General features: G+C 52.4%; 1 protein-coding gene across 1 annotated transcript; it reads right to left on the minus strand.

The window, feature by feature from the left end:
• Positions 1 to 494: 494 nt before the first annotated feature.
• Positions 495 to 25581, minus strand: SLC13A2 (solute carrier family 13 (sodium-dependent dicarboxylate transporter), member 2). The gene is made up of 12 exons (XM_011997520.1): positions 25051 to 25581; positions 8913 to 9041; positions 7660 to 7796; positions 7350 to 7555; positions 6666 to 6846; positions 6431 to 6553; positions 4496 to 4714; positions 4183 to 4271; positions 3774 to 3895; positions 2467 to 2628; positions 1691 to 1828; positions 495 to 1179 (listed from the first exon to the last, which is right to left on the minus strand). The coding sequence occupies exons 1-12, from the start codon at positions 25150 to 25152 to the stop codon at positions 1009 to 1011; spliced, it is 1779 nt and encodes a 592-aa protein (XP_011852910.1). The 5' UTR covers positions 25153 to 25581; the 3' UTR covers positions 495 to 1008.
• Between the last annotated feature and the right edge of the window lie 526 nt (positions 25582 to 26107).

The raw sequence follows: 26107 nt of genomic DNA on the forward strand, positions 1-26107 counted from the left end.
TCCTCTGGGCACCCAGCACAGGTCAGCCTGCCTCCTCTGGCCTCGTGGGACCGGTTTTTCCAGCTGGAGGAAGGGTCCATGAGGAATTGGCAGGGGCAGAGGGTTTTATGTAAATACCCAGGGAGTGCTCTGGGAACAGGGAGGCAGGTTTTCCCAAAGACACGCAGGGACTGGCAGCTCCCAATTAGCCGGGCCCAGTGATGTCAGTGCTGCTCTCCTAGGTGGCTGCGCCCACTCTGATCGGCCTTGGCAGGGATGCCCGACCATTACCTTCCCCTCTGGGTGGGGGGGTGCCAAGGGGGCTGCATACAGGACAGAGGCCAGGCCCCCTCCCTCTGAACCCCCCAACCTGGGGTCTGAACCACATTGGGGACCAGCCCCGGAGAGCGCTGTGAAAAACCATCCCAGACTTTATTGAAAAAGACTTTAATGTGGTTAATATTTGAACCTCCACCAAAACACCGGAAGGCTGGGGAGCCCTCAGTATGTTGGGCCAGTCCCAGAGGCTGTTCCCATGGCAGCTGCTGGCAGGCCCTCCTCCCAGGCCACTCCAAGCCTGAGTTCCAATAAATACAGTGCAAATAAGTCTGGTCACTAAACTGGGGAGACCAAGACCTGGGGCACCAGAGAGGACACATTGTATTGTCTGTGAACACACACATGTGCATTATCCAGCATACACACCTAAGATCATGTGCATTGCACACAGCCCCCCTCAGATAGCCTCACATCACACACCCCTCTCATCCATGCAGGCGCACCCATATGCGCGCGCGCGCGCGCGCACACACACACACACAAACACGTGCGCACGCACACACCTTTTCTTCCGGCACATAGGAAATTGAGCATACACACCTTCCTTACAGACACACAAGAGAAAGGCACACATGTGCCTTTCTCTCAGCCATTGGCCTGGAGCTGGGAGCTTGGGGTGTCCCCTCCCGGCTCAGAGGAGTGGGAACGGGGTAGGTCTTCCTGGGCATGGCCGATGGGCTGCGCCCCAGCCTAGGGGCTTGGCATGGTGGTGTTGGCCGGCCTGGGCGGGCACTGGGCTGTGGTGTTGGACTGAGCCCAGGAGGGGAAGGAGTGCAGGCTGAAGATGGTGATGCACCAGCTGTTGACGGCCAGTGTGATGACCAGGACTCCAATGATGTTGAGCAGGAATCCCGCCCGGGCCTGGTGTGAGGAAAGTCCATTTGGCTAAGCAGGGGCTGGGCCGGACTGCCCCCAAGTCCCCAGGTATTTGGGGGTGCACAGGAGCCCTCCCACCAGCAAAATTCTCTCTGGGAAGTTCTCCCTTTGGTCCAACCTGCAGCATAGCCAATGCCTTTGCCCCTTGCTTTACTCCCAGTGCTAACAGGGACAAGGGGCACTCCTCCTGAACTTCCAGGGCCCTGGGCTTGTTCTCTCTGAGCTCATCTCCCTGAGTGTGGGTGCCTGGCATCTTGGAGCCTTCCCCATATTCCCCACCCGCTTCCCTCCCTCTCACATAGCCTGGGGCTGGCAGGGCCTGAAGATGCCACCACTGAGCGGTCATGTCCCAACCTCCCCCACTGCACCTTCATCCCAGATGAGGGCCCGCTCAACTCTGAGACTCTCAGTGGCTTTAAGCTGCTTTGTGATTCACTAAGATGGAAAGTCAGAGCAGGAAGGAGGGATGAGGCATTCAGGCCTCCCTGCCACTCACCATATCCAACACTTTGATTCCCCCGAAAGAGAAGACGATGGCATTGGGTGGGGTGGCCACAGGCAGCATGAAGGCCAGGGAGGAGGCCAGAGTGCAGGGGAGCATGACGTAGAGAGGGTGGATGCAGATGGCCTGAGCCTGGAGTGGGAGGCAGTGGGGCAGAGCTGACCTTGGTCCCCATCCTGGAGGGAGAGGCATGGCCCCCAACCAATTCTCCTGCTTCTCTGGGGGACAACCCCTGCACCCCAGTACGCTCTCTGGTCATGAGCCCACCACTTCTCCCAGAAGGCACTGGGTGACCTGGGAAGGGCCCCTTGACCTCTCTGGAGGGAATGAGTGTGCTGCCCTGCCTTGTGGGGTGTGGTGAGGGGAGGGGCCCATAAAACAGATCTCAAAGGGGCTCCGGGGGTGTCATCAAAGGCTGTAGGAACACGTCTGGGGAGGAAGGGGCTTGGGACGCTTCGGGGAGCAATTTCACCCCGTCACCTCAGGAATGATCAGAACAGGGACTGGGGTGGGGACGTGGGTGAGGCCACGAGGATCCCCATCAGGATACTCCAGTGGTGACGTCACGAGGGACGGGGTGAGTCAGGGGCCAAAGTGCCTTGGGGCCCAAGGTGGCTCAAGAGCCTGGGGAAGGATGGAAACTCAGGGGTCCTCTTCAGGAAAAGGAAAAGAGGAAGTGCAAAGACAGGATACTCTGCCCAGCAGGCAGAAGCCCCGGTGGGGCAGGCAGGAGGACTACCTGGAGGAGGTGTTTCTGAGGGCCAGCTCACCATGGAGGCTAGGATGGGCAGGAAGATCGTAGTAGTGGCCACGTTGCTAGTGCACTCGGTGAAGGTGGCCACCAGGAGGGAGAGGATGACCACAATGGCTGGAGTTGGCACACTCTGCAGTGGGGTCAGCTTGTTTCCCAGCCACTCTGACAGGCCCGATCGCTGTGGGCAGAGGAGGATGGTGTGTGAGAGGCAAGGCTGCCTGGGCCCCCAAGTCCTCTGCTGAGGCTCTATGAGGCTCCTGCTCCTGCTCATACCTCCCTGGTATTCAGAGTCAAAGACAGCTCTAAAGGGATGTTAGGATCCAGCTAAGACCAAGGGGCGCCCTTTCCTGCTCTTGAAGAACAGCTGGGTGTGGGAAGAAGGGGCAGATGAGAAATTAGGAAAGGGGGCCAAAGGGCCTTCTTGGGAAACTTGGGGCTTGGTGGGAGCAAAAATCTTTGACCGCACTTACTCTTGCCTTTCTGACCTCTCTCAGGAGGTCCCTTGACAACCTTAGCCCTCTTCCTGCCCCTTCCAGTCCAGTGGCTTGGGGCAGAGAGGACCTTGCTCCTTGCAGGGAGGGAAAGTTGGGGGAGGACCCTGATAGAGGCTGGAAGAGGCTAATGGGAGGATAGGGACAGTCCACAGGGTCAGAAGAGCTCCGAGGTCTTGCCTTGCCATGTCTGGAATGCCAGGCTGTAAGCTGGGACTTAACCTTGCTCAGTGGGGCCAGTGCCTAGCACAGCACTGGGCACAGTCAGTGGATGAACATGCCACAGACCCAGGAGTACCCTGCACCAATCCCTGACCTGGGCAGCTGCCTCCTGTTTGAGCCAGAACACTGAGGCCCAGGGATGCCGTGTCAGGGATTTCCCTCTTTTGGATGGAGGCTCTGGGGAAAGATGTTCTGGTCCCCAGAGCCTGGGTGGGTGTGATCATGGTGCCCCCTGGTGGCTGCAGTGGGCAGACCGCGTCAACATAACCCCCAGTTACTTCAGTGCAGATGCTATTGCGTGCTCTGTCTGGCAGGGGGCAAGGGGCTGAGGTGGGATGGCATTTGTCTCTGAGAACAGGCCCCGCCCCACCAGAGAATCCTGCCTTCCCTTGGACTTTGAGAACTGAACTAAGGAGAGGTCCCTAGGGCTTGTGTTTCTTCCTCGCACATGGGGGCTCTAGGTCTCCCCAGCTGCTGCAAAGGCTCTGCCCACCCGAGAGGCTCCTACATGGGAACCAGGTCTACCCTCTGTGGGACAGAAGCAAAGCCCCCTCTCTTCCTGCCACAGTCTCCCTCACACAAGCTAAGGAGAGGGCTGGGGGCCTCTCACCTCACTGCCCTTGGCCAGGGCATAGCCACCACCCAGCAATAACACGATATTCCACGGCATCTTCTGGTTCGCTGTCTTCCAATCGAGGAGGCCAAGAGGGGCCTTCAGCTTCCCTGGGTTTTCTACTCCCCAAGCAGAGAAGGACGGGTCACCAAAGAACAAACAGGCCTTTCCCCTCTCCATTTGGGGGCTCCCTGTGTGGGTCCCTTTTGGAGTTTAATGCATGTAGGAGGGGGGACTCTCAGTTCTGCAACATCTCATCTTTGTCCCTGAGTCTCTGTGCCCTTGGCAAGTCGTTCCAGCCTTTCTGGGCTTTGCCTACTCCTGCCAAGTGTGGTGGAAGGTACATTACATACTTGAAGGCAGGGGCTGCCTGGAGACCCTTCCCTGCCCCAGTCCAGGTGCTTACCTGGGTCCTGGGTCAGCCCTGGGAACTTGGAGGGTATGATGAACATAATTATGCCGATAAAGATGGCCACTGTCCCATCGGACACCATGCTGTTGGTTGGGGGACAGGGAAGGCTGGGTTAGCAGCTTGGGGTTGTTCAGGGCCACAAGGTGGAGGGTGGTGGAGAGGAGCCCCTCCCATAGACAAGCCTGGGGAAACTTCATCCCCCACCAAGTGTTACCTCCTGTTCTGCAATGGGGGCCCTACACCCTTTCCTCCTCCCTAAGCATGTAAGTCCCAGATGTGTCCTCCTCCCATCCCCTGCAACTCTCACCTCTCCCCCGTGGCATTGGGAAAAGCGAGGTTGCCCCAGCCAAGAAAAAACCCCGGCTCCCGGGTGAACCAGAGCAGCACCAGAATGACGAACAGGACACTGATGGCCTTTTCTGCAAAGGTCATGGGGCCCAGCAGCCTGTGCTCGGTCTGGATGACACCGTAGGCTGCTTGCTGTTGCTCCTGCATTTTCTCCCCAGTGCCAAAGTTCTTCCGGAAGCTGCAGGCAGAGGGACGGGGCAGTTTGTGGGGGGCCTGCTCCAGGCAGGGAGCAAGGGGCTCTGCGTGCCTATGATCTAAAGGCTGAGGCCCAGAGAGGGCATCTCAGGGTCACTACACTCAGGTCCTGGCTCCACCTGAGGTTCTGGAGGAAGAGCAGAAGACTTTTAGGGGTCATAGTTCTTGCTTATTCCCCATGCTTGGCCCTGCTCCATTGAGCCCCTTTTCTTCCAGGGGTTCTATGGTGCTGAACCCTCCCTTGCCCAGGGTGAGAAAGACCGAGCAGCTCAAACCCTGGGACTTCTTCCAGCCCTGGCTCACAGCTCTCCTCCTCCAACAGCCTTCGGGAAGTCCTCCCTTCCCTCCTTTGCCTGCTCTGGGTATCCCCTGCCAGCCTGAGTCCCACTTGCCTTGTCCTCAGAGGCACAATAGGCTGCAGTCCACTTCCTTCTGCTGCTGACTTAACTTGTGTTGACATTTAACTTTCCACTTGGGTAAATCTCAACCTCCCTGCTGGTCACGCTTCACACATCTTTGACTCCCCCATGGTGTCTGGTACTGTGCTGACCTCTTCTACTACCACCTTGCCTTGTACCAGCCCCCAACTTTAATCCAGCTTCCTTATATTTGCCCAAGTGATTTTTCCAAAGTGCAGGAGCAATGCTTAAAAACTTTCAAGGGCTCTCCACTGCCTGGGCAGGAAGGGCAAATTATAATTAATACCACGGTAACACTCATACCATCACTCCTATCCCATACTCATGGCAGACATCACTAATCAATCACAGACTTGATACTAACTGAGCCTTAGCAGGGTCTCCCATGATTTTCCAACTCAGAGTTCCAAACAGTGACTACCAGGAACCTGGTGGAAGTAGGAATGAAATCTATTTATTACTCTTGGCTTCAAGGACAAGATCCAAACACTTGGGTGGCACATAAGAGCTTCTAGAACCTTCCCCTGCCTACTTCTCCAGCTTCATGACCTGATGCTCCTTTTTGCTGTTTGTGTTTTAGTCCTGCAGAACTAGAGTTCCCTCAAGCACATCATGTCCATTCTTGCCTCTGTGCTTTGTGCAAACTGCTCCTGCTGCCTGGAATGTCTTCACCCATTCTCTACCTGGCTGACTTCTAGTCCTTCAAGATGCAGCCCAGGCATGATCTCCTCCATGGTGTTCTGGAATCTTCACTCACCTGCGCTGAACTAGGCACTGTGTTCTCTGTGCTCCTGCTGCATCTGGGCTTCCCTCTGTCATGGCCCCCACCATATCATCATCCACCTGATGGGCTACAAGGACAGGGACTGTGCCTAGTGTCTTCTAGTATTCTCAGTGCCTTACACATGACCCAGTATACAGTAGGAACACAGCAGGTGCTTTTGTAACTAACCATGCTCAGTGTGTGCTCCTTAAGCACCTATCAAAGGACAGTGGAGCATTATGGGAAGGGGCATCAAGTGACTGGCTTGCAGTCCCAACACTGACAATCTAGTTGCAAACCACTCCTGAAGCCTCAGCTTGCGTGTCTGTGAAATGGGATGATACTCTCTACCCAGTAATTTCCTCAAATGGGGGTCCAAGTGCACAGAGGGGACTTGGCAGGGAGACGCCTTCTCACTGGGATAGTGATGATATCATTTTCCACATCCGGACCCAACTGGAAGCTCCCAGGGCTGAGGGCAGGGACCTGGGCTTCTCTTACCGACTTTACCACTTACTTGAAGCCCAGGAAGAGGATCTGTAGCCACAGCCAGGCCAGCAGCAGCAAGATGACCATGGTGGGGAAGGCGAAGCTGAACCAGGAGGCGAAGTTCACCACGTTGCCGTTTTGGGGGAAGAGCCTGAAGGAGGAACATGGGCTGCCGTATGACGTTGCCCCGAGAACTGCCCAGCCCCATTCACCTCCCAGTGAGTGTGTAGATCCTCCAAGGTGGCCCATCCCTTGTCACTCACGAGTTGATCTGGCCTTGCAGCACCAGGTTGGGTGCGGTGCCGGTCAGCGTGGCGATGCCCCCGATGCTGGCGGAGTAGCACACACACAGGCTCATGCACTGGGTGAGGCGGAGATGCTCCTGGCTGAGATGTACCCTCCCCTCCGAAGGAGCAGATGTGACAGGGAGGGCCTCCCCATTATCTGGGAACAGGGGAGAGCCCAGGTGGGGGCAGGTACGGGGCCAGCTCTGGGGAATGTGGCCAGGGCTGCGAGGGCCTCAAAGGCACCTTGTCTGTGAACAGCCCAGACCGGGGCTGGAAGGAGGACAGAGGATGTCTGCAGGCCTGAGGGGCCCAGCAATCCCCAGAGTCTCAGGCTGGGAGCGGCCTCAGAATCTCTCTGATCTCTGATTACCCAAACCACACAGGAAGAATGGATCCTAGACCTTGAACTGTCCACCTAGACTCCAGCTCTCTTCTTGCTATGGTGACCAAGCATCTTGGCTTGCCCAGGGGTGAGGGGATTCCCAACACAGGGAACTTGCCATTTTAAAGAAAGGAAAAACAAATTGGTCACTGTCCTTCTTGCATCTCTTTCTTCTCTCCCCAAAGGCTCCAAGATGACCAGCCCTCAAAACGGACAGACCCTCAGACTCTCTCCAAGAACCAAGGAGTTGGGGCGGGGTCTAGCCTCATTTTTCTCACCAGGTTTGGTTGCCTCCTTCTGGGGACTTGGTTCCTGGAGCTCGAAGGTCGGGTTGTTGCTGCCCTCCTCAAGGTTACTGCTGGCTTGTGAGCTGTGCAGCTGGTCCAGGACGGCATGTGCGATGGGCACCATCATGGCCGAGGTGGCCGTGTTGCTGATCCACATGGACAGGAAGGCCGTGACCAGCATGAAGCCCAGCATTAGCCTAGGGACAGGCAGACAGACACACTGCTGTTGCAGCTTCCCTTCAGGAACTGGGTGCCCAGAACATCTCATCAGGTTCTCCCGTGCTGGTTTGCAGGAACTCACAGGGCAGGCCGCACCCCAACGATGAGGAGGACCCAGAGGGCGATGCGTTTGTGCAGGTTCCAGTGTTCCACTGCGATGGCCACCAGCAGCCCCCCGACGAACAGGATATTGGAGTCCTTAAGATACTCCATGGCAACCTGGCAGGCGGAGACATGGCTGAGCGGGGGGAAGACTCTGGAGTCTCCCATGTTGCCCCCAAGCTTATGGGATTCAGTCAGTATGACATTCCCACAGACTGCCATTCCCCTGGGCTCTCGAAACTCGATGGAAATGGTCTCTGAATAATCTGCCATTTAAAAAAAATTAAATTTAACTTTTTGGAGACAGGGTCTAGCTCTGTTGCCCAGGCTGGAGGTGCAGTGGCACAATCACAGCTCACTGCAATCTCCACCTCCTTGGCTCAAACCATCCTCCCACCTCAGCCTCCCAAGTAGCTGGGACTACAGGCATGCACCACCATGCGCGACTAATTTTTGTATTTTTTGTAGAGATGAGGTTTTACCTTGTTGGCCAGGCTGGTCTCGAACTCGTGAGCTCAAGTGGTCCACCTGCCTTGGCCCCCTAAAGTGCTAGGATTACAAGCATGAGCCACCACACCCGGCCTGGATTATCTACCATTTAATATCAACCAGGTTCCCCTCTTCTTGCCAAACTCACTTTATCTCCCCTCGGGAATAATTAATTGGGAGATAATCTACCGTGATTCCATTCATGTTTCAAGCCATGGACTGGGAGATAGATATTTTAGTGCTGTTTCTCAAAACTAGACAGCAGTTCTCAAAGTATGGTCGCTGGGTCAGCATCATCACCATCTACTGGAACTCGTTAGAAATAAAATGCTTAGGCCCTACCCCACATCTACTGAATCAGAAACTCTGGACCCAGCCATTTGTGTTTTAACCAGCCCTCCAGGTGACCCCGACGCTGTTCAAGTTCAAGAGCCACTGAACTAGAAGTATATGAGTGTGTTAGCTGGCCTTCAAGGCCCCTTTTCTGTGTCACCAGGCCTTCCACCTCCCACCTAAGGCTGGCTCATCACTCCCACTTTGAATGAACTCTCAGCACTAATTCTGCACCCCTCCCCACCCCAGCCTGCAGCCTTCTAGCTGACTTCCTCCTCATGCAGACGCAGGAACCCCTAATCCATGTGCCCTGCCTATGATGAGGCTTCCTTAGTCAACAAGGTCTGAGGGAACCCACCCCCTGGCCTCCCGCGTTGCCCAGAACGCTTTCTCCTATGGATGGGGGCTCACCTCAGAGGCATCCATGATGCGCATCATAGGGAACAGGATGATGGGGAAGAGGGCGGTGACAGCCAGGGGCAGGGCTTCAGTGCACCAGAAGAGCGCCATGAGAATGATGGCATATGCACAGTACGCCTCCTGCAGGTGGGAGGGAAGCAGCAGAGCTGTCAGAGGGCCTGTGTCCCAGAGCCATGCCACCTCCTGTCCCTCAGACAAACCAGGCCATTTGTAACTGCCTTGGGAGAGCCTGTGACACCCATAGCCATCGATTCCCAAGCCCAAGGTCTCATTTCAAAATGTAAATAAAAAACAACGCAAAGCACTCAATATCACCTTGTCTTTGACCTTGGGGAGCCCAGACATTATAAGCCAGCCACTTCAGAAAGTCTGGAGTTGGTTACCAGTCCCCATCCAGACCAAAGGGATTGCAGGGGACCCAGTTGAGGATCCCAAGATGAGATGGGGGCTGCCAGAAGAAGGAGCGGGACCTGGGCAACGTGGACCTTTGCCTGGCACCCTGGCTTTCCCTGGCTCTTATCACAAGCAGCAAGAGTATGTTTGTTTGTTGGACATTTAGCGTTTGTTCCCTCTGCTAGGAGTGAGCTCTCCATGAGACAGAGTCGGTTTTGTGGCATCTGGATCTTTGGAGCTCAGGACCCAGCAGGTTTTGGAGCAAATCTTGTCTGAATGAATGAATCACTGGAGAGTTTTGGAAATGGTGCAGAGTCTCTTTTCTAGCAATCCTGGTCTGTCTGCTGCATTACACAACTCCAGAGGAGCAATTTACATTTATAGGCTATGTAAAGTTTCCCCCAAGATGCTTGTGTTGTGCAGGGAATTGTGGGGCAACACTGAGTCTCGTGGGTCTTTGGGTACCAGAAATCCCTCTTTCCTACGTGAAACCTCTAAGTCTAGAGAAGCCTGACCTCAGACCTGGAAGGGGACCTGGGGCAGGAATGGAGGCCCACCCTCCTTATAGAGCCTCTCCCAGGGCTGGGGAATCATTAGCCAGGAGAGGGCACCCGTATCCCCTCTCCAGGGGCCGGGCACCTGCCCACTCTTTGTTTGCCAAAGGAAGGGGCCACATGCTGGGGTTTGTTGGACAGTGGGGCTGGGGGGCCCCTCCTCCCTTACCCATCCCAATTGCCCCGTCCTTGTCCTCTCCACCTCATACAGGCTAGGCTCACACTCTTAGTACACTAAAGCTTGGGAAGGGTCCCTGAGGTGGGAGTAGGTGGTGGCCTGGGGGAGGAGGCAGCTGCTATTCAGCAATTCTTAGGAACTTAGTATTGTCATTTTTGTGCTTACATGAAAACATAACAGCCATTAAGGTGGGTGTGGTGGTCCCACCTTATAGATGAGCTCAGAGGGTAAATGGCTTGCTCAAGGTCACAGAACTATCACAAAAAGCAGCAGAGCCTGGATGGAACTCAGATAAGGGATTGGGATTGGGTAACCTTCAAGCGCTACCTAAGAGCACTCCCCTTTTAGTCTATGTGAATGGTGCCCCAACAATTGTGCAGTGCCCAGCTGCCCAGCTGCACATAGCCCCACCAAATCTGTCGGAAGCCAAGCTCTCTTTCCGCCAAACCTCTGCTATCCCTCTTCATCCTGGCCATAAACTCATCAGCCCCAGGAGTGGGGCCATTTTGACCCTCAACCAGAGAAGCCCAGCCCCCACCTCCCCCCACAGGGTTCTGCTGGTGCCAGTGTTTCCTCACCCGCAATGGCTGAATGGCCAGTTACCCTCCTCCTGGACTAAGGGCAGGCCAGCCCTCCTGGACCCTGGTGTCCTCCACCCTGTCCACCCAGAACTCTCTGGCCAGAGACAAGGGGCGGGGCTGGGATGGCACTCACTCTGCTGATTCAGGAAGAAGTTTCTGTACAAGTATTGGAGGGTGACTGCATGCCAGGCATCATATTCTATGTGCTTCAAACACTTTTACAAGTTGCATTTAGTTGCTCTCAGAGGTAATAACTGTTGTTCCCATTTCACAGTTGAAAAAAGAAAGGAGTGAATAGAGTTCAAAAATGCCTCAAAGTCACACATACAGTAAGTGGAGAAGCCAGGTTATCTGCTTCCCGGGCCCCAGCTTTCACCTGCTACCTTGAGCATGATCACTTGCATTTGAGGGTGTCCTCAGCCTCAGGCTCCCTGTGACCAGTGGAGTGTAGGGAGAAGCAGCTGGGGCTCTGAATCCAGAGCTATCTTCCCCAGGGCCTGCCACTTCCTGTGGCTGGGCTCTGTTAAGTCATGTCACTTTGAGGCCCCGTTTCCATACTCCAAAGGGAGTTGTTAATAATCAGACCGGGTTGGGCATGGTGGCTCACACCTGTAATCCCAGCACTTTGGGAGGCCGTGGCGGGCAGATCAACTTGAGTAAAGGAGTTCGAGACCAGCCTGGGCAACATGGCAAAACCCAGTCTCTACTAAAAATACAAAGAATTAGCTGGGTGAGGTGGTGAGCACCTGTAGTCCCGGCTACTTGGGAGGCTGAGGTGGCAAAATCACCTGAACCCAGGAGGTCGAGGCTGGAGTGACCTAAGATCATGTCACTGCACTACTCCAGTCTGGGCAACCGGAGTGAGATCTTGTATCAAAAAAAAAAAAAAAAAGTCAGACTTGCCTCCATGTGCTCCAGCGTGTGTGATACATGGCTCCCGCCCCTGTATGCTTGTGTCTGTGATGGGTCCCTCTCTATCTCTGGATCAAAACACAAGACCTGTTCCAAAGTTCCATCCAGAAGCTTTTGTTAACCCCGGTGGCTTTGACCCTGCGTCCCCGTCCTGCCTTCTGGGCAGCCTGTCAAGCTGGAGCACAATTTGCTGACTTGTTCTTCCTGCATCAGGAGATTCTTAACTGGGGCATGGAATTCCGAGGATCCGTGAAGTTAAATGGGAAAACTATTTTATCTACTCACTAACATCAAACTAAGGTTGTGAACATAAAATCATAGTGCTATTAATGGTATTATTGGTGACTTGGTCACAGATATTTGATTGTGACTATCAGCTATTAGACACTGATCCAGATAAGTTGTCACAGTTATCTCAGAATATATTTCGACATTCTGTTTACCTCCATCCTTATTTGGAAATTTTGGTAATTATTATACCAACTTTAGATCTTACCTAATGCACCAGCAAGGAAACACATCTATTTCTGGGCTGCAATTTATTTTTCCATATTTTGATACCTGTATTTCAAAATAATTGGTTTATTTGTGATCCCATACCTTTTATTTTGTACATTTTATTTCTTATTTTTTCTATTTAAAAATTTTTTTTTTTTTGAGACGGAGTCTCGCTCTGTCACCCAGGCTGGAGTGCAGTGGCCAGATCTCAGCTCACTGCAAGCTCCGCCTCCCGGGTTCACGCCATTCTCTGGCCTCAGCCTCCCAAGTAGCTGGGACTACAGGCGCCCGCCACCTCGCCCGGCTAGTTTTTTTGTATTTAATAGAGACGGGGTTTCACCGTGTTTGCCAGGATGGTCTCGATCTCCTGACCTCGTGATCCGCCCATCTCGGCCTCCCAAAGTGCTGGGATTACAGGCTTGAGCCACCGCGCCCGGCCAAAAAAGAGACAGGGTTTCTCTCTGTTGCCCAGACTGGAGTTCATGATGTGATCATAGCTCACTGCAGCCTCCAACTGCTGGGCACAGGCAATTCTCCCGCCTTAGATTCCCAAATAGCTGGGACTACAGGCATGCACCACAATGCCCAGCTAATTTTCTTTTTTTTTTTTTTTGTATTCTTTGTAGAGATGGGTCTTGCTTTGTTGCCCAGGCTGGTCTCAAACTGCTGGCTTTAAGTGATCCTCCCACCTCAGCCTCCCAAGATGCTGGGATTACAGGTGTAAGCCACTGTGCCTGGCCTGTGCATTTCAAAGTAATTTTCTGAAAAGGGCAGAACCAAGACTCAGGGAGGGTTGGGGTTTGAGACTGAGGAGCTGTCAGTGTTCTGAGAGGCCCCCTGGGTCAGGTACTCTTGGGCACTCCCTGAAGGCAGAGCCCTAGGGGTCTTTTCTTCTTAGGCACACAGTATATCCAATTACAAGGTCAGTATTCCCAGCTCTAGATGTGGGGCTTTGGGGATCAGCCTTATCTTTCCAGGTCACTCTAATGCTCTCTGCCTTGCAGCCCAGCTCTATGGAACCTAGGACAGCCAAGCTCAACTGGCAGCCTATGGCATGGGACTCAGCTGGTTTACACGCTGGCCACTGGCTGCTCCCCAGGACTGCTGCACTGCACAAGTCCAGGTCACCATTCTCATATGGAGTTGTGCAAGGCATAGCTTGCACTGCAGTCCCTGGTGGCCCCTCCTGGAGCTCAGAAACTAGCAGGGAAGAGTTTTCTTCTGGTGGCAATGCTCTTCTTTCTGCCTCTGGCCCTGCCTCCTCCTTCCCCAGGTCAGCAGGGTGGTTGTTCCCTAGCTCTGTTTCTTGACCGTAGCAGCTACTCTCCTCTCAGGATCTGTATATGGGCTCCTGAGGACAGGGGCGTAGCCTCTTTCTCCTCTGTGATCTAGCTTGTAGCTCTTTTGCAGGTGCTGGCCTGGTCTGTAAAGCCTCCTTTCCCACTGGTGTCATCCCCATCCCCAAGGAAGTCACCCTGTTCAGATCCTTACTCTTCTCCACCCAGCAGTCAATCCCCGTGATTAGAAGCCCACTGCGGGCAGGCCCTTGGCCTCCTGCCTGTTCATCAGCCACTCATTCCACAAAAACCCTCTCTGGGCCATGCACCCAGTCCTGCTGGTTCTGCCCCTTGAGTGCTCCCATTTATTTCGCTGTAGCTCTGGAACACTAGCCTGGTCCAAGTCTCAGCAAGACCTCTGCAAAAGCCTCCTTATTCATCTTCCAGCTTCCTCTCTTGACCCTGAAATCCTTTCTCCTTGCTGCAGCCAGAGTGATCTCAAAGCACAAATCTGTTTAATTTGTACTCCCCCTCCCTCAGCACAGACACACTCATCTCAAAACAGCTCACATCCCTTTGGTGGCTTCCTAGTGCTTTCAGGAACCTAAGTTCAGGGTTGGTCTGTGCCTCATATCTTAACACTCTCCCTCTTACTCTCTGCTCTGGCCATACCAGCCCTCTGTGGGTTCCTCAAATACTGCATCCTCCCTCTGGCCACAGGGCCTCTGCCCACAATTTCCTCTCTCTGGACCTCTCTTCCCTCCCTACTTTGCTTAGTTGATACCTACTGGTTCTTGAGATCTTAGCTCAAATATTGATTTTTCAGACTGGCTTCCAGGCAGGGATATAGTTCCCATTTTTCACACTCTAAGTCCCTGTACGTCTTCTGCATAGCACTCATCATAGTCTGCAATTAAACATTTAGTTTTAGGGACTAAATGATGAGTATCAATCTTTGTTGTCAGACTCTACCCTTCAGGGAGCAGGGTGCAAGTCTGTTTCTGCTCACCCCTGCAGGGTGCCTGGCATCTGTTTAGCAGAGTTGACACTGAATGAATGGGTGAATGAACATGGGCCCTAGGGGTAGAGGCATCAGTCAGGCCCAGCGCTGGCCCTCAGGGAGTCTGAGTGCCTGTGTGGGCTGGACTGAAGGGCAGGCTGAAGAGAGAGACCCCCAGAGGGGCTTCCAAACCCTAAGCCTGGCAGCTTGCTTCTTCTTTAGTGGGAAAGCACATGTCCAGGGCACAGGGTGCTGAGTACTGAGGCCCTGCTTTACTGCTGTGTGTCCCTGGGCAAGCTACTTAACCTCTCTCAGCTTTTCTGGTAAGAAACATCAAGCATTCGCCGTTATAAACACATTTATCTCCATTATGCAGTTTCCTCCTCTGGAAATGGGGATAAGAGAAACATCCACCTAGCTTACATGAAGAGAAACATCTTCATGTAAGGATGAAGAGACCTAACAAATGTAGGAATATGGTTTCTTTAAAAAAATTTTTTTCTTTTTAAGAGACAGGGTCTCACTCTGTTGCCCAGACTGGAGTGCAGTGACGTGATCACAGCTTACTGCATCCTCGACCTCCTGGGCTCAAGTGATCCTCCTGCCTCAGCCATCTGACTATCTGGGACTACAGGCGTGTGCCACCATACCCAGCTAATTAAAACAAAATTTTTTTTTGTAGAGATGAGAGTCTCGCTGTATTGCCCAGGCTGGTCTTGAGCTCCTGGGCTCAAGCAATCCTCTCTCCTCCGCCTTCCAGGACACTGGGATTCTAGGTGTGAGCCACCATGCTTGGCCAGGAATAAGTTTTCAAGCATTGTAGCCTGTGAGCACGTAGCAGGGTTGGTGCTGGAGAGAAACGTGCTCCTGGGCTTCTGGAGAACCAGAGAGGATACATGAGGCACAAATGGAAGTGAAGGTGCCAAGGAGTCCAGGGCAGACTCCGGACCCAGGGTGTGTAGCAGGTGTGGGACCTGTGGGCATCATGGCCTCTGTCAGGCAGCAGCACATGTGCCCACAGTCTCAGAGGTGTCACACCTTATTTCTCTGGTGACTGAAGGTTAACCCAAGGGTGGGGACGGGCTGGCACATGGGGGACACTCCCACTGCCCCTCTGCCCCTAGCAAGTGGGCATGCTGCTGGCAGTGAGCACTCCCGGGTCTCAGGAGCAAGGCGAGGCACTGGGTGGCGGCCTGCCAAGAGCCTGTAAAGCAGAGACCAGAAGAATGGAGCTCAGAGGAGAAGGGGCCCCATCCCTGAGCCTCCCTTTGTCTGGGCTGAGGAAGGCTTCCAGAGAGGGAACCTTGAGCGGGTACTGAGGAGTGAGTAGGAGTTCAGTTAGTGGGCAAAGGGGGCTGGGGTGACGGAGTAAATGTAGAACAGAATGAGACATAAAAGATCAGGATGCATTCTTGGAAAGAGCCTTGCCTGTCCTGAGACGATCTAGGGCTTTGTCTGGAAGACAGGGGAGAAAAAGGGAGAAGGCCTCAAAGAGTTTTAAGCAGAGAGAGAGTGGCATGGTCACACTTGTGGTTTAATAAAAGATTACACAAATACTACCACATGTGGTTAAAAAATTTGTGTGCAAATGTTTGTATACATCCAGGGAAATTTCTGATATAGGGGTTTGTACTTTTTTTTTTGGTACCAGGATGCCCTTGGCAGCCTGATGAAGCATTCCAGTGTCTTATAGAATAAGGTTTTTAAATGCACTAAATAAAATACGTAAGACTACAAAGGAAACCAATTTTATTAAAATACAGGTATTGTATTTCAATACATGGAGTTTGGAGCCAAACAGGTGTGGGTTCAAATCCATTCAGCAGCATGTACTGCCATGTGACCTGACTGAGCCTCTTCGGTGGTGGCTCACACCTATAATCGCGGTGTGGCTCACACCTGTAATCCCAGCACTTTGGGAGGCTGAGGCGGGAGGATTTCTTGAGCCCAGGAGTTCAAGACCAGCCTGGGCAACATGGCAAAACCCCGTCTCTACTAAAAATACTGAAAACAAAAACAAAAACAAAAAACAAAACTTAGCTGGGCATGGTGGCATGTGCCTGTAATCACAGCTACTTGGGAGGCTGAAGTGGGGGAACCACCTGAACCCCGGAGGCAGAGGTTGTAGTGAGCTGAGATTGCACCATTGCACTCCAGCCTGGGTGACAGAGTGAGACCCTGTCTCAAAATAATAATAATAATAATAATTATTAATTTTTAAAACCTAAACTAATAAATAAATACAGCTATTAAAATATGAAAAAGTGCTGGGTCCAGTGGTGTGTGGCTACTTGGAAGGCTGAGGCAGGAGGATTGCTTGAGCCCAGGAATTTGAGGCCAGCCTGGCAACACAGTGAGACTCCATCTCACAAACAAACCAAAACATGAGAGAGTGTGGAGAGATGGAAGTCTTTTCCAGGAAGAATAGGCAGATGCCAAATGCCCAATATCTTTGAGGCCTGAATATACAAAGGGGACAATGGCCAGTTCATATGTAAAAATATGTTTCACAACGTCTGTAATACCAGCCGAGAAGTCGAAAGACAACCTCTACAGCAGTAAGCCCTAAACACTCAGGATTTGCTCGATGACTGCCAATGCCCCTGATTTTTGCCCCAAACTCTTTACTCCTACTTCCAACTCAGGACCAACCCCAGAAAGCCAAATATGCTCCCCTAACCAGTCAGCTGGGGTGCTGCTTCTAGTTAGCCGCCTATGGCTTCCCTGTGCCCAACAGTGTGCACTGGAAGCCTTTCCTTTTGGCCATTCGAAAGCTTTCCCACCCCACGCCTGCCTCAGGCTGCACGTGATGGCGGTGGCTCTTCCTACCCTTCGCTTGTTCTCATTCAGGTGTCCTTCATTGATTTGCACACCTTGATGTGAATGACTTTGTTGCATCAGCTTCTGTTTTAAGAGGCCAAAGGAACAATGAATTTCTGAGTGCTGGAGAAAACAAAAGTTGGGGGAAGAGTACTGGTATCACAGCCTGGGCCAGGGCCAGCCCTGCCTGTATGCACTAAAGAGCAAAACGCAAGCCGGCGCCATGATGAACGTGGCATTCCCACAATCCTCTAGGAATCTGAGCCTTGCGACAGCCCTGAGCCTTGCTGCTGGATTACATCCAGGAAACTTTACTGTTGAAGAGGGTGACTTACTTTCCCATTCCTGGCCTTCACCTAGCAGGTGCCGATAAATAGGGACATGATTTAGTAATCTGGGCAAAATCCAAGTTGGGGACTCTACCCCAGGGATCCCCCTGGCCTTTGAGGCTGGGTCCTTCTTCTAAACCTACTTCCCGGCATCCCAGAGGCTAGAAAAACAATCTCCGCACAGTCGCAGGTATGGCTATTCCTAGGCACACAGCTCACCAATCTGGTGGGTGACCAGACATGCCTTCCTGTTCTATAGGTGGGAACATCTGAGGTGCTCCTAAGCACAAGAGCCCATTTGAACAGAGCGATGGAGAAGAAGTGAGGCATATACACAGGACTCCAGACCAGTCCGTGTTTTCCAGGGGCCCAGGAATTCAGACAAGAGGCAGAGGGCGAAGGGAACATGTGTTTGTCAAGCACTGAGTGTCAGGCACTCTACATATATGTGTGTTATCTCAGCTCATCTTCACAACACCCCTTAGAGATGACAGGGTTTGAAGAGGCTCGGTCAGGTCACATGGCAGTACATGCTGCTGAATGGATTTGAACCCACACCTGTTTGGCTCCAAAATCCACGTTTTGTTCACTGGACTCTGCTATCTCAACTGAGGGCCAAGAAGTCTCAAAAGGTAGAGGTGGGGCCCAGAACAGAGGTCCAAATTCCTTGTATAGTTTTCATGCCCGAAGTGAATCATCCAAGTCCCTGCCTTTGAGGTTCAGGAACAGCTTGCACTAACAGTATTTTAATTACACAGGTTTTTTTTTTTTTTTGACAAGGACTTGTTCTGTCACCCATGCTGGAGTACAGTGGCATGATCACTGCTCACTGCAGCCTCAACCTCCCTGGCTCAGGTGATTCTCCCACCTTGGTTCTCCAAAGTAACAGGGACCACAGGCACACGCCACCATACCCAGCTAATGTTTTTTATCTTTTTTTTCTTTTTGAGACAGAATCTCTCTCTGCTGCCCAGGCTGGAGTGCAGTGGCATGATCTCGGCTTACTGCAGTCTCTGCCTCCTGGGTTCAAGTGATTCTCTTGCCTCAGCCTCCCGAGTAGCTGGAATTACAGGCATGTGCCACCACGCCCAGCTAATTTTGTATTTTTAGTAGAAACAGGGTTTCACCATGTTGGCCAGGCTGGTCTTGAACTCCTGACTTCAGGTGATCCACCTGCCTTGGCCCCCAAAGTGCTGGGATTGCAGGCGTGAGCCATCGCGTCCAGCCAACTTTTTTGATCTTTAGTAGAGACAAATCTCCCTATGTTGCCCAAGTTTGTCTTGAACTCCTGAACTCGAGCGACCCTCCTGCATTGGGCTCCTGAAGTGCAAGAATTACAGGTGTGAGCCACCACTCCCAGCCTTAATTACACAGATTTTAAAGTTCAAACACATGTAATGTTTATGCATTCTAAAAGGGGCAGTGATTCAGATGAAGAAATTCTGCCTTCTGGCCTTACAATAAATGCAACATTGACTTCAGCTGAGTTCTGTCCCGGCCACTAGAAGACTGTTTTTACAGATGCCTTTGGGTCCCGGGAGGTGTTTGCGTTTTGACTCTAACTTACTAGCTGAATGACCCCTGAGTCGTAAGTTATTCACCCCTTAACGCTCACAGCCAAATCCCTACTCCTCCCTCTAGTCTTGTAGGCTGACATTGGCTGACCTCAACCCTCTTCTCTAAAGTTGACTTAAACAATCTAGTGAGGCCTCTTAAGGGAGGGAGAGCAGGAAGACCTCTTAAGGCCTCACGCGAGCCCCTGAGCCACACTGGACTTGCTTAATCCCTTCAACTTGCCAACTCACCCCAGCCACAGGCCTTTGCACTTGCTGCGTATTCTGCCTGGATGGCTCTTTACCCAGAGCTGCGCTTGGCTGACTTTTTAGAGAAGTTATTTTTGAGACAGGAGTCTTGCTTGTTGCCCAGGCTGGAGTGCAGTGGCACCGTATGGCTCACGGCAGCCTCAACCTCCTGGGCTCAAGTGATCCTCCTGCCTCAGCCTCCCAAGTAGGTGGGACCACAGGCACACACCACCACACCTGGCTAATTTTTTTAGTGAGGAGACAGGGTCTTGCCATGTTGCCCAGGCTGGTCTTGAACTCCTGAACTCAAGCGATCCACCCACCTTGACCTCCCAGAGTGTTGAAACACCCTCCTCAGGAGGCCTTCCCTGACCCCATGTAGAGCAGCCCTCCCCAGTCCGTGGTCACAGCCTGCTGCATTGTTTCTGCTTTTTGTGTATCTCCCCACTCCTCCCACTTTCTCTTCCCAACACACCCAAACAGTACTTGTCACACAGTACTGAGTTCTGTGTTCACTAACAAGATGCATGGATGGATGAACGAATGAATGGATGTAAAGTTTCCATGTCTGGCTGCAGGGTTGGGAGAGCAGGAAGACCCCAGGCCCTCCTGTTCCCCATCTGGTGGGATCACCAGAGAGTGACTAGCATTTCAAGGTTCTGTTGCCACCCCTCCAACACACCCTACTATTCCCGGCCCCTACATCTTTCCTTCTGTGGTTCCCTTCACCTGTTCTGCTGATGCCTCTGACTGTTGAAACCCCATCAACCTTCAAGGCCCAACTCAAATGTCACCTTCTTCAGATTCTCCCTTGACTCAGTTGGAAGAATTTGCTCCCTTCTCTGAGCTCTGCAGCCTTCTGGCTGAAACTTTGTGTGGTGTAAACACCTATCTCCTCCTATAGACCATAAGCAACTTGAGGATGGAACATCTGTATTCCTTTTGGTAACCCCTGACACAGAGCAAGAGCTCAACAGACATGCTGGACTGAAGTATGGTGGGAGGATTGACTGACAGCTGGATGGACATAAGAAAGGATGGCCTGGGCCGGGCGCGGTGGCTCAAGCCTGTAATCCCAGCACTTTGGGAGGCCGAGACGGGCGGATCACAAGGTCAGGAGATCGAGACCATCCGAAACCCCGTCTCTACTAAAAAAAATACAAAAACTAGCCGGGCGAGGTGGCGGGCACCTGTAGTCCCAGCTACTAGGGAGGCTGAGGCAGGAGAATGGCGGGAACCCGGGAGGAGGAGCTTGCAGTGAGCTGAGATCCGGCCACTGCACTCCAGCCTGGGCAACAGAGCGAGACTCCGTCTCAAAAAAAAAAAAAAAAAAAAGAAAGGATGGCCTGGGAGGTGGGTCACAGTGGGAGCCCGACCGATCTCCCAGGGAGCCTCAGGCAGAGACTCCAAGACCAGGTTCCAGTTCAAACTTTTTTCCTAGCTGGGACTTTAAGCAAATTGCTTCCCTACACTGGCCCTCAGTTTACATGTCTATAAAATGCAGATAGTAGTAGTAACCTCATGGTAACACATAGGCTTTTTTTTTTTTTTGAGACTGAGTCTTGCTCTGTCACCTAGGCTGAAGTGCAGTGGCACGGTCTTAGCTCACTGCAACCTCTGCCTCCTGGATTCAAGCGATTCTCCTGCCTCAGCCTCCCTAGTAGCTGGGATTACAGGCATGTGCCACCACGCCCAGCTAATTTTTGTATTTTTAGTAGAGATGGGGTTTCTCCATGTTGGCCAGGCTAGTCTCGAACTCCTGACCTCAAGTGATCCGCCCACCTTGGGTGCCCGCCTCCGAAAGTGCTGGGATTACAGGCATGAGCCACCATGCCCGGTCCAACACATAGGCTTTTGAAAGAAATAAATGATCTAACAATGCTTTGAAGTGCATGGCAAAATGCTGAGCACACAAAATATACTCAACAAATGTCCATATTATTATTATGGACACAAATTTGAGCCTAGGCTGGGGCTCCTTCTTCTCCCTTTGGAGGCCAGGGTCATGGGGCTAAGCTCGGGGACTCATTATAGAGAGTAGAGATTCAGCAGGGATGCAGGACAGGATCCATTTTGTGCACATTCCTTCCTTTCTTCATTCAAAAAGTTGGGGGTGGCCGGGCATGGGGGCTCACGCCTGTAATCCGGGCACTTTGGGAGGCCAAAGCAGGCGGATCATGAGTTCAGGAGATCAAGACCATCCTGGCTAACATGGTGAAACCCCGTCCCTACTAAAAATACAAAAAAATTACCTGGGCATGGTGGTGGGCGCCTGTAGTCCCAGCTACTAGGGAGGCTGAGGCAGGAGAATGGCGTGAACCCGAGAGGTGGAGCTTGCAGTGAGCTAAGATCGCACCACTGCACTCCAGCCTGGATGACAGAGCGAGACTCAGTCTCAAAAAGAAAAAAAAAAAATTTTTTTTTAAATTTGTTTTTTGAGATAAAGTCTTGCTCTGTCACCCAGACTGGAATGCAATGGCGTGATCTCAGCCCACTGCAACCTCCTCCTCCCAGGTTCAAGCATTTCTCCTGCCTCAGCCTCCCGAGTAGCTGGGACTACAGGCGTGTGCCACCATGCTTGGCTAATTTTTGTGTTTTTTATAGAGATGAGGTTTCATCATGTTGGCCAGGCTGGTCTCAAACTCCTGACTTCAAGTGGTCTGCCTGCCTTGGCCTCCCAAAGTGTTGGGATTACAGGTGTGAGCCACTGTGCCCAGCCTAACAAGTATTTTTTGAACATCTACTTTGTGCCAGGCACTGGGGATTCTGCATGGGACAAGACAAAGTCCCTGCCCTCACGGAGCCAACATTCTAGTGCAGGAAGCCAGAGAAGAAGTGAAAAATAAGCAGATAGATAATTTCAGAGAGTAAACACCCTACAAACAAAAGAACAGGGCTTTTCCCCAAGAATGACTGGGGTTGGTCAGAGAAGGCTTTTCTGAGGAGGCGGATTTAAGCTGAAACCTAAAAACGGGAAGGAGGCATCTGGGAGAACAGTCCAGAGCAATGTGAGGAGCAGAAGAAAAGCTGGTGAGGGTGGGTGAGAGTGAATGAGAGGTGGGACACAGGGGGAGGGAGCCTGAGGTGTCCAGGGCTGAGCCTTGGTGACTCCTGGCTGCTTGAAGAGGTTTTATCCTAAGTTTGACAGGAAGCCAGTGTAGGATTTTTTGTTTGTTTGTTTGTTTGTTTGTTTTTTCAAATTAAGGTGGGGTCTCACTATGTTGCCCAGGCTGGTCTCAAACTCCTGGGCTCCAGCAATCCTCCCACCTCAGCCTCATGAAGCGCTGGGATTATAGGTGTGAGCCACCGTGACTGGCCAATGTAGGGTTTTGAGCAGAGTGGGACACATGGGAAATGACCGGGGAGACAGTGGATCCAGGGACGGGGAGTGACTCCATTCTGAGTATTTTGGGGTATCAAGTGAGCAGGTCCTTCTGCTGCACGTGGAAAGGAGGGAAGGAGAAGAATCAAGAATGCCCTCGAGTTTTTGGCTATTGCAGCAAGGTAGATGGTTGAAGCATTTCTTGATGCCTCAGCCAACTGGAGAAGGGCAGGGAGGGTTTTAATTTGGATGTGGAAAAGTGTGTCCTGCTTATCCTGCTTACAAAGAAAATATTTAATCGGGGAGATGGCTGCTGTTCATTAGATAATACAGGTTTAGAAGTTAGGGCTGGGGTTACAGATTGAAAACTCATCAGTTTAGAGATGCTTTTTAAAGCACGAGATGGCATAAGATCAGCTAGGGGCAGTGGGGACGATGGAAAACCTCAGAGTCAGATGGAGAAGAAACCTCAGGGTCAGGAAAGTGGGAAGGGGCAGGGCTGGGCAGGAACCAGGAGAAGGTGTCACCAAAGCCAAGAGAAGATAGCACGGCAAAGACGGGGTGACAGCTGTGACAAACACTGCTGAGGGATTGAGGAATGTGAGAGCGGCCCAGGGTTTGGTCACAAGGAAGTTGATGGGGTCTGAGTCTTGGAGATGGGAGCTGACAAAAGAGAAAGTGTGCTTGTGGTGTAGACAGTGTCTTGAGGTTTCCTGTTATGAGAGAGAGCAGAGAAAGAGGCATTATCTGGAAGGAGTGTGGGCTTGAAAGAGAGCTCTTGTTTGTTTGTTTACGATGAGAGATATTATAGCACCTCCCTATGTGGATGGGGGAGATCAGGCAGAGAGGAATATATTTATCTTGTAGGAGAGTGAGGGGACAATGGCAGCAGCAAAGTCCTTGAGAGGGGCTGGCCTCTCCTAGACAGGACCAGAGTCAGAATGGGGCCGGCAGCATCTGTGAGCCAGAGGCAGGTAGCAGGGCCAGATACGGTGCAGAGAAGGCAGGGGCTGCTAACATCCCAGTCTCACCAAGAGGCATGGCTTCTAGCACCAGCTCAGGATTTCCTGTGTGACCTGGGCAAGATACTGAATCTTTCTGAGCTGTGCTTCCCCAGGGCGAAGGGAATTGGGAAGAAATCCAATTCCCGTCTGACTTCCCTCCTGGGGTTAACACACTTGCCCCAGACTGTCGGAAAACCCATCTGATGGGTCCCTAGCACTGATATGCCACCAGCTTTGGCCTGAGATGCAGGTCATCTCAAAGGTCAGCTGCGCTTTGTTACTGAGCAGGTATCAGGGGCCCAGGGGCAATGCCACTACCACCCCCAGTCTCTCACCCCTTTGGGATACCATGAACAAAAAAGTCTGACTCAATTTCTCTGTGACAAAAGGAAGAAAATGGCTCGATGGGCAGTTCTGGGGGTGTGGGGTGGGGCAGGAGGCAACAGGGTGGCGAGAAGACAGGCTTTGGCACCAGATCGCACCCCAGCTCTGAACCTCCCAGCTGTGTGATTTGCCAGAGGCCGACTGACTAAAGATTGAACTTCAAGGCCTTCCTCCTGGACCCTTCCCAAACCCCCAAGCTAATATCAGATGAATACTTTTGTGTTCTTTTGCTTACAGACTGGGGCCCAAAGGTATATAATATACAAGTTCCATGAAACTCGGATCTGCCCTGGGACTTTGACTAAGTGACTTCACCTCACCTTCCCCATCTGTCAAATGGGACAGTCAGGCCTGACCTCTTAAGATGGCAGAAAGGGTTACTGGGTGCCTAGGACAGGGCAGGCATTGGGGGCTCAATTTAATGAGAGATGAAGTTATGACTTCTGCTGGGGGTGGAGGAGGAGGGAGTGACGCCTGGTTGTGCCCAGCTCCCCCTCCATCCGGGGCATAGTTTTTGTGCTGTCTACCTGCAGGGGTCCCCTCTTCCAACTCCCACCCCTCCTCCTCCGCAGACTTAGCCCTTGAATACACAGGTGAAATCTTTCTCTTCCTGTTTATGCTCTTAAAGACGCAGACTGCCTGCAGCCAGCTTTCTCCTATTCTCCTTCCATCCCTCTTCACTGTGCCGCTGCTCACCCGGCCTTCCCCTCCCCACAGCCATCCCGTCTCAGCCCCCATGGAGCCCAGTCCAGGGCTAGGTGGGCACACAGTAGGCAGATCAGCTCCATCTGCCCCTCCTGCATCTCCTTGATGGAACTGGTTTCCTGTTTCCTAGGGCAGTAGGCTGCAAACCCACCTAAGCAATTCACACTGGGCTCCTACAACTGGGTGCCAAGCAAAAGCCCCTTTTGACCTCCTAGCCTCAGTCCTCAGGAGGAGCAGGGGGCGATAGCCTCACTTCCAGGGCAGCGGCAGCGAGGAAGTTATGCTGGAACCTAAGGATGCCGGATCCCGGCCCAGACAGTCCCTCCCCTGCCCCCTGGAGTTATGTGTGCTCAGAACACCAAGTCCTTACCTTACTGGGGACGAGGATGGGCAGAGGCAGCAGGAGAATGGGCAGGAAGAACACGATCAGGTAGGAACGATAGGCCCACAGGGCCTGCCAGCAGGTGGCCATGGTATGGACCAGTGAGGGCTGCCACGGCCACCGCCTCCAGGAGCTGGGGAACAGAAGGACCAAAGACGCAGCCCAGCAGGAAGGTGGCCCGGGCAGGCTTATATAAAGCCAGCTGAGCGTTAACCATTGACCCACCCTGGCAATCAGAGTGTTTTTGGAGTCAGGGAGGTGAAAGTAAGGAGGAGGGACCCACAGGCGGAGTAAAGATCAGGAAGGGAGAGGGAGAGGGAGGGAGGAAAGAACAAGGATTAAAAAACTTCAGGTTCCTTCAAGAAGTTAAGCCTAGCGTTAACTCCTTCTGTTCTTGGAAGCTGCTGAGGGTGGCACTGAAGGAGCTGGAGAAGGAAGGAGGGTCCCCCAGCCACCCTCCACAGGCAGTCCCCAAGCCCCTTCCCTTAGCCCGGCCTTTCCTTTCTCCTTCTGTTCTCCAAAGCCAGGTTCTCAGCTGAGACTTTATGTGAGAGCCTGGGTGGGGTGGCCCTGCCCTGCCCACAGAGATGCCCTAGGAATTTCCAGTGTAAGATTGACAGCAGCCAAGGCCTGGAGCAAGCCCTCCTCCTCCTTCTTCCAGGTATCGAGGACCATCAAAGTCCCTGGTCCTGACTATGTCTTGTGTGACACTGATCCTCCGATTTAACCTCTCAGAATAGCCACTTCCTCATCCTGCAGTAATATCTTGCTATTGCGAGGCTTAAATTAGACAACTTATATACGTTGAGCTTTGATGCGTGGCAGGTGTACAATGAAGGTTAGTTTCTTTCAGGCTCTTCCTAGTCCCCTCGTCCCCCAGCAAAGATTGTTTCTTATTTTGGAAACATACTAGATCTCTCATCCATCCATCCATCCATCCATCCATCCATCCATCCATCCACCCACCAAGCAAGTATTTAGCACCAATTATGTATTCAGCCCTGTGCTCAGTGCTAAAGATACAGAGATTAAAATGCTGCTGCTG

This window comes from Mandrillus leucophaeus, unplaced genomic scaffold (genome assembly GCF_000951045.1).
Source record: "Mandrillus leucophaeus isolate KB7577 unplaced genomic scaffold, Mleu.le_1.0 Scaffold541, whole genome shotgun sequence".
NCBI classification, from domain to species: Eukaryota; Metazoa; Chordata; class Mammalia; order Primates; family Cercopithecidae; genus Mandrillus; species Mandrillus leucophaeus.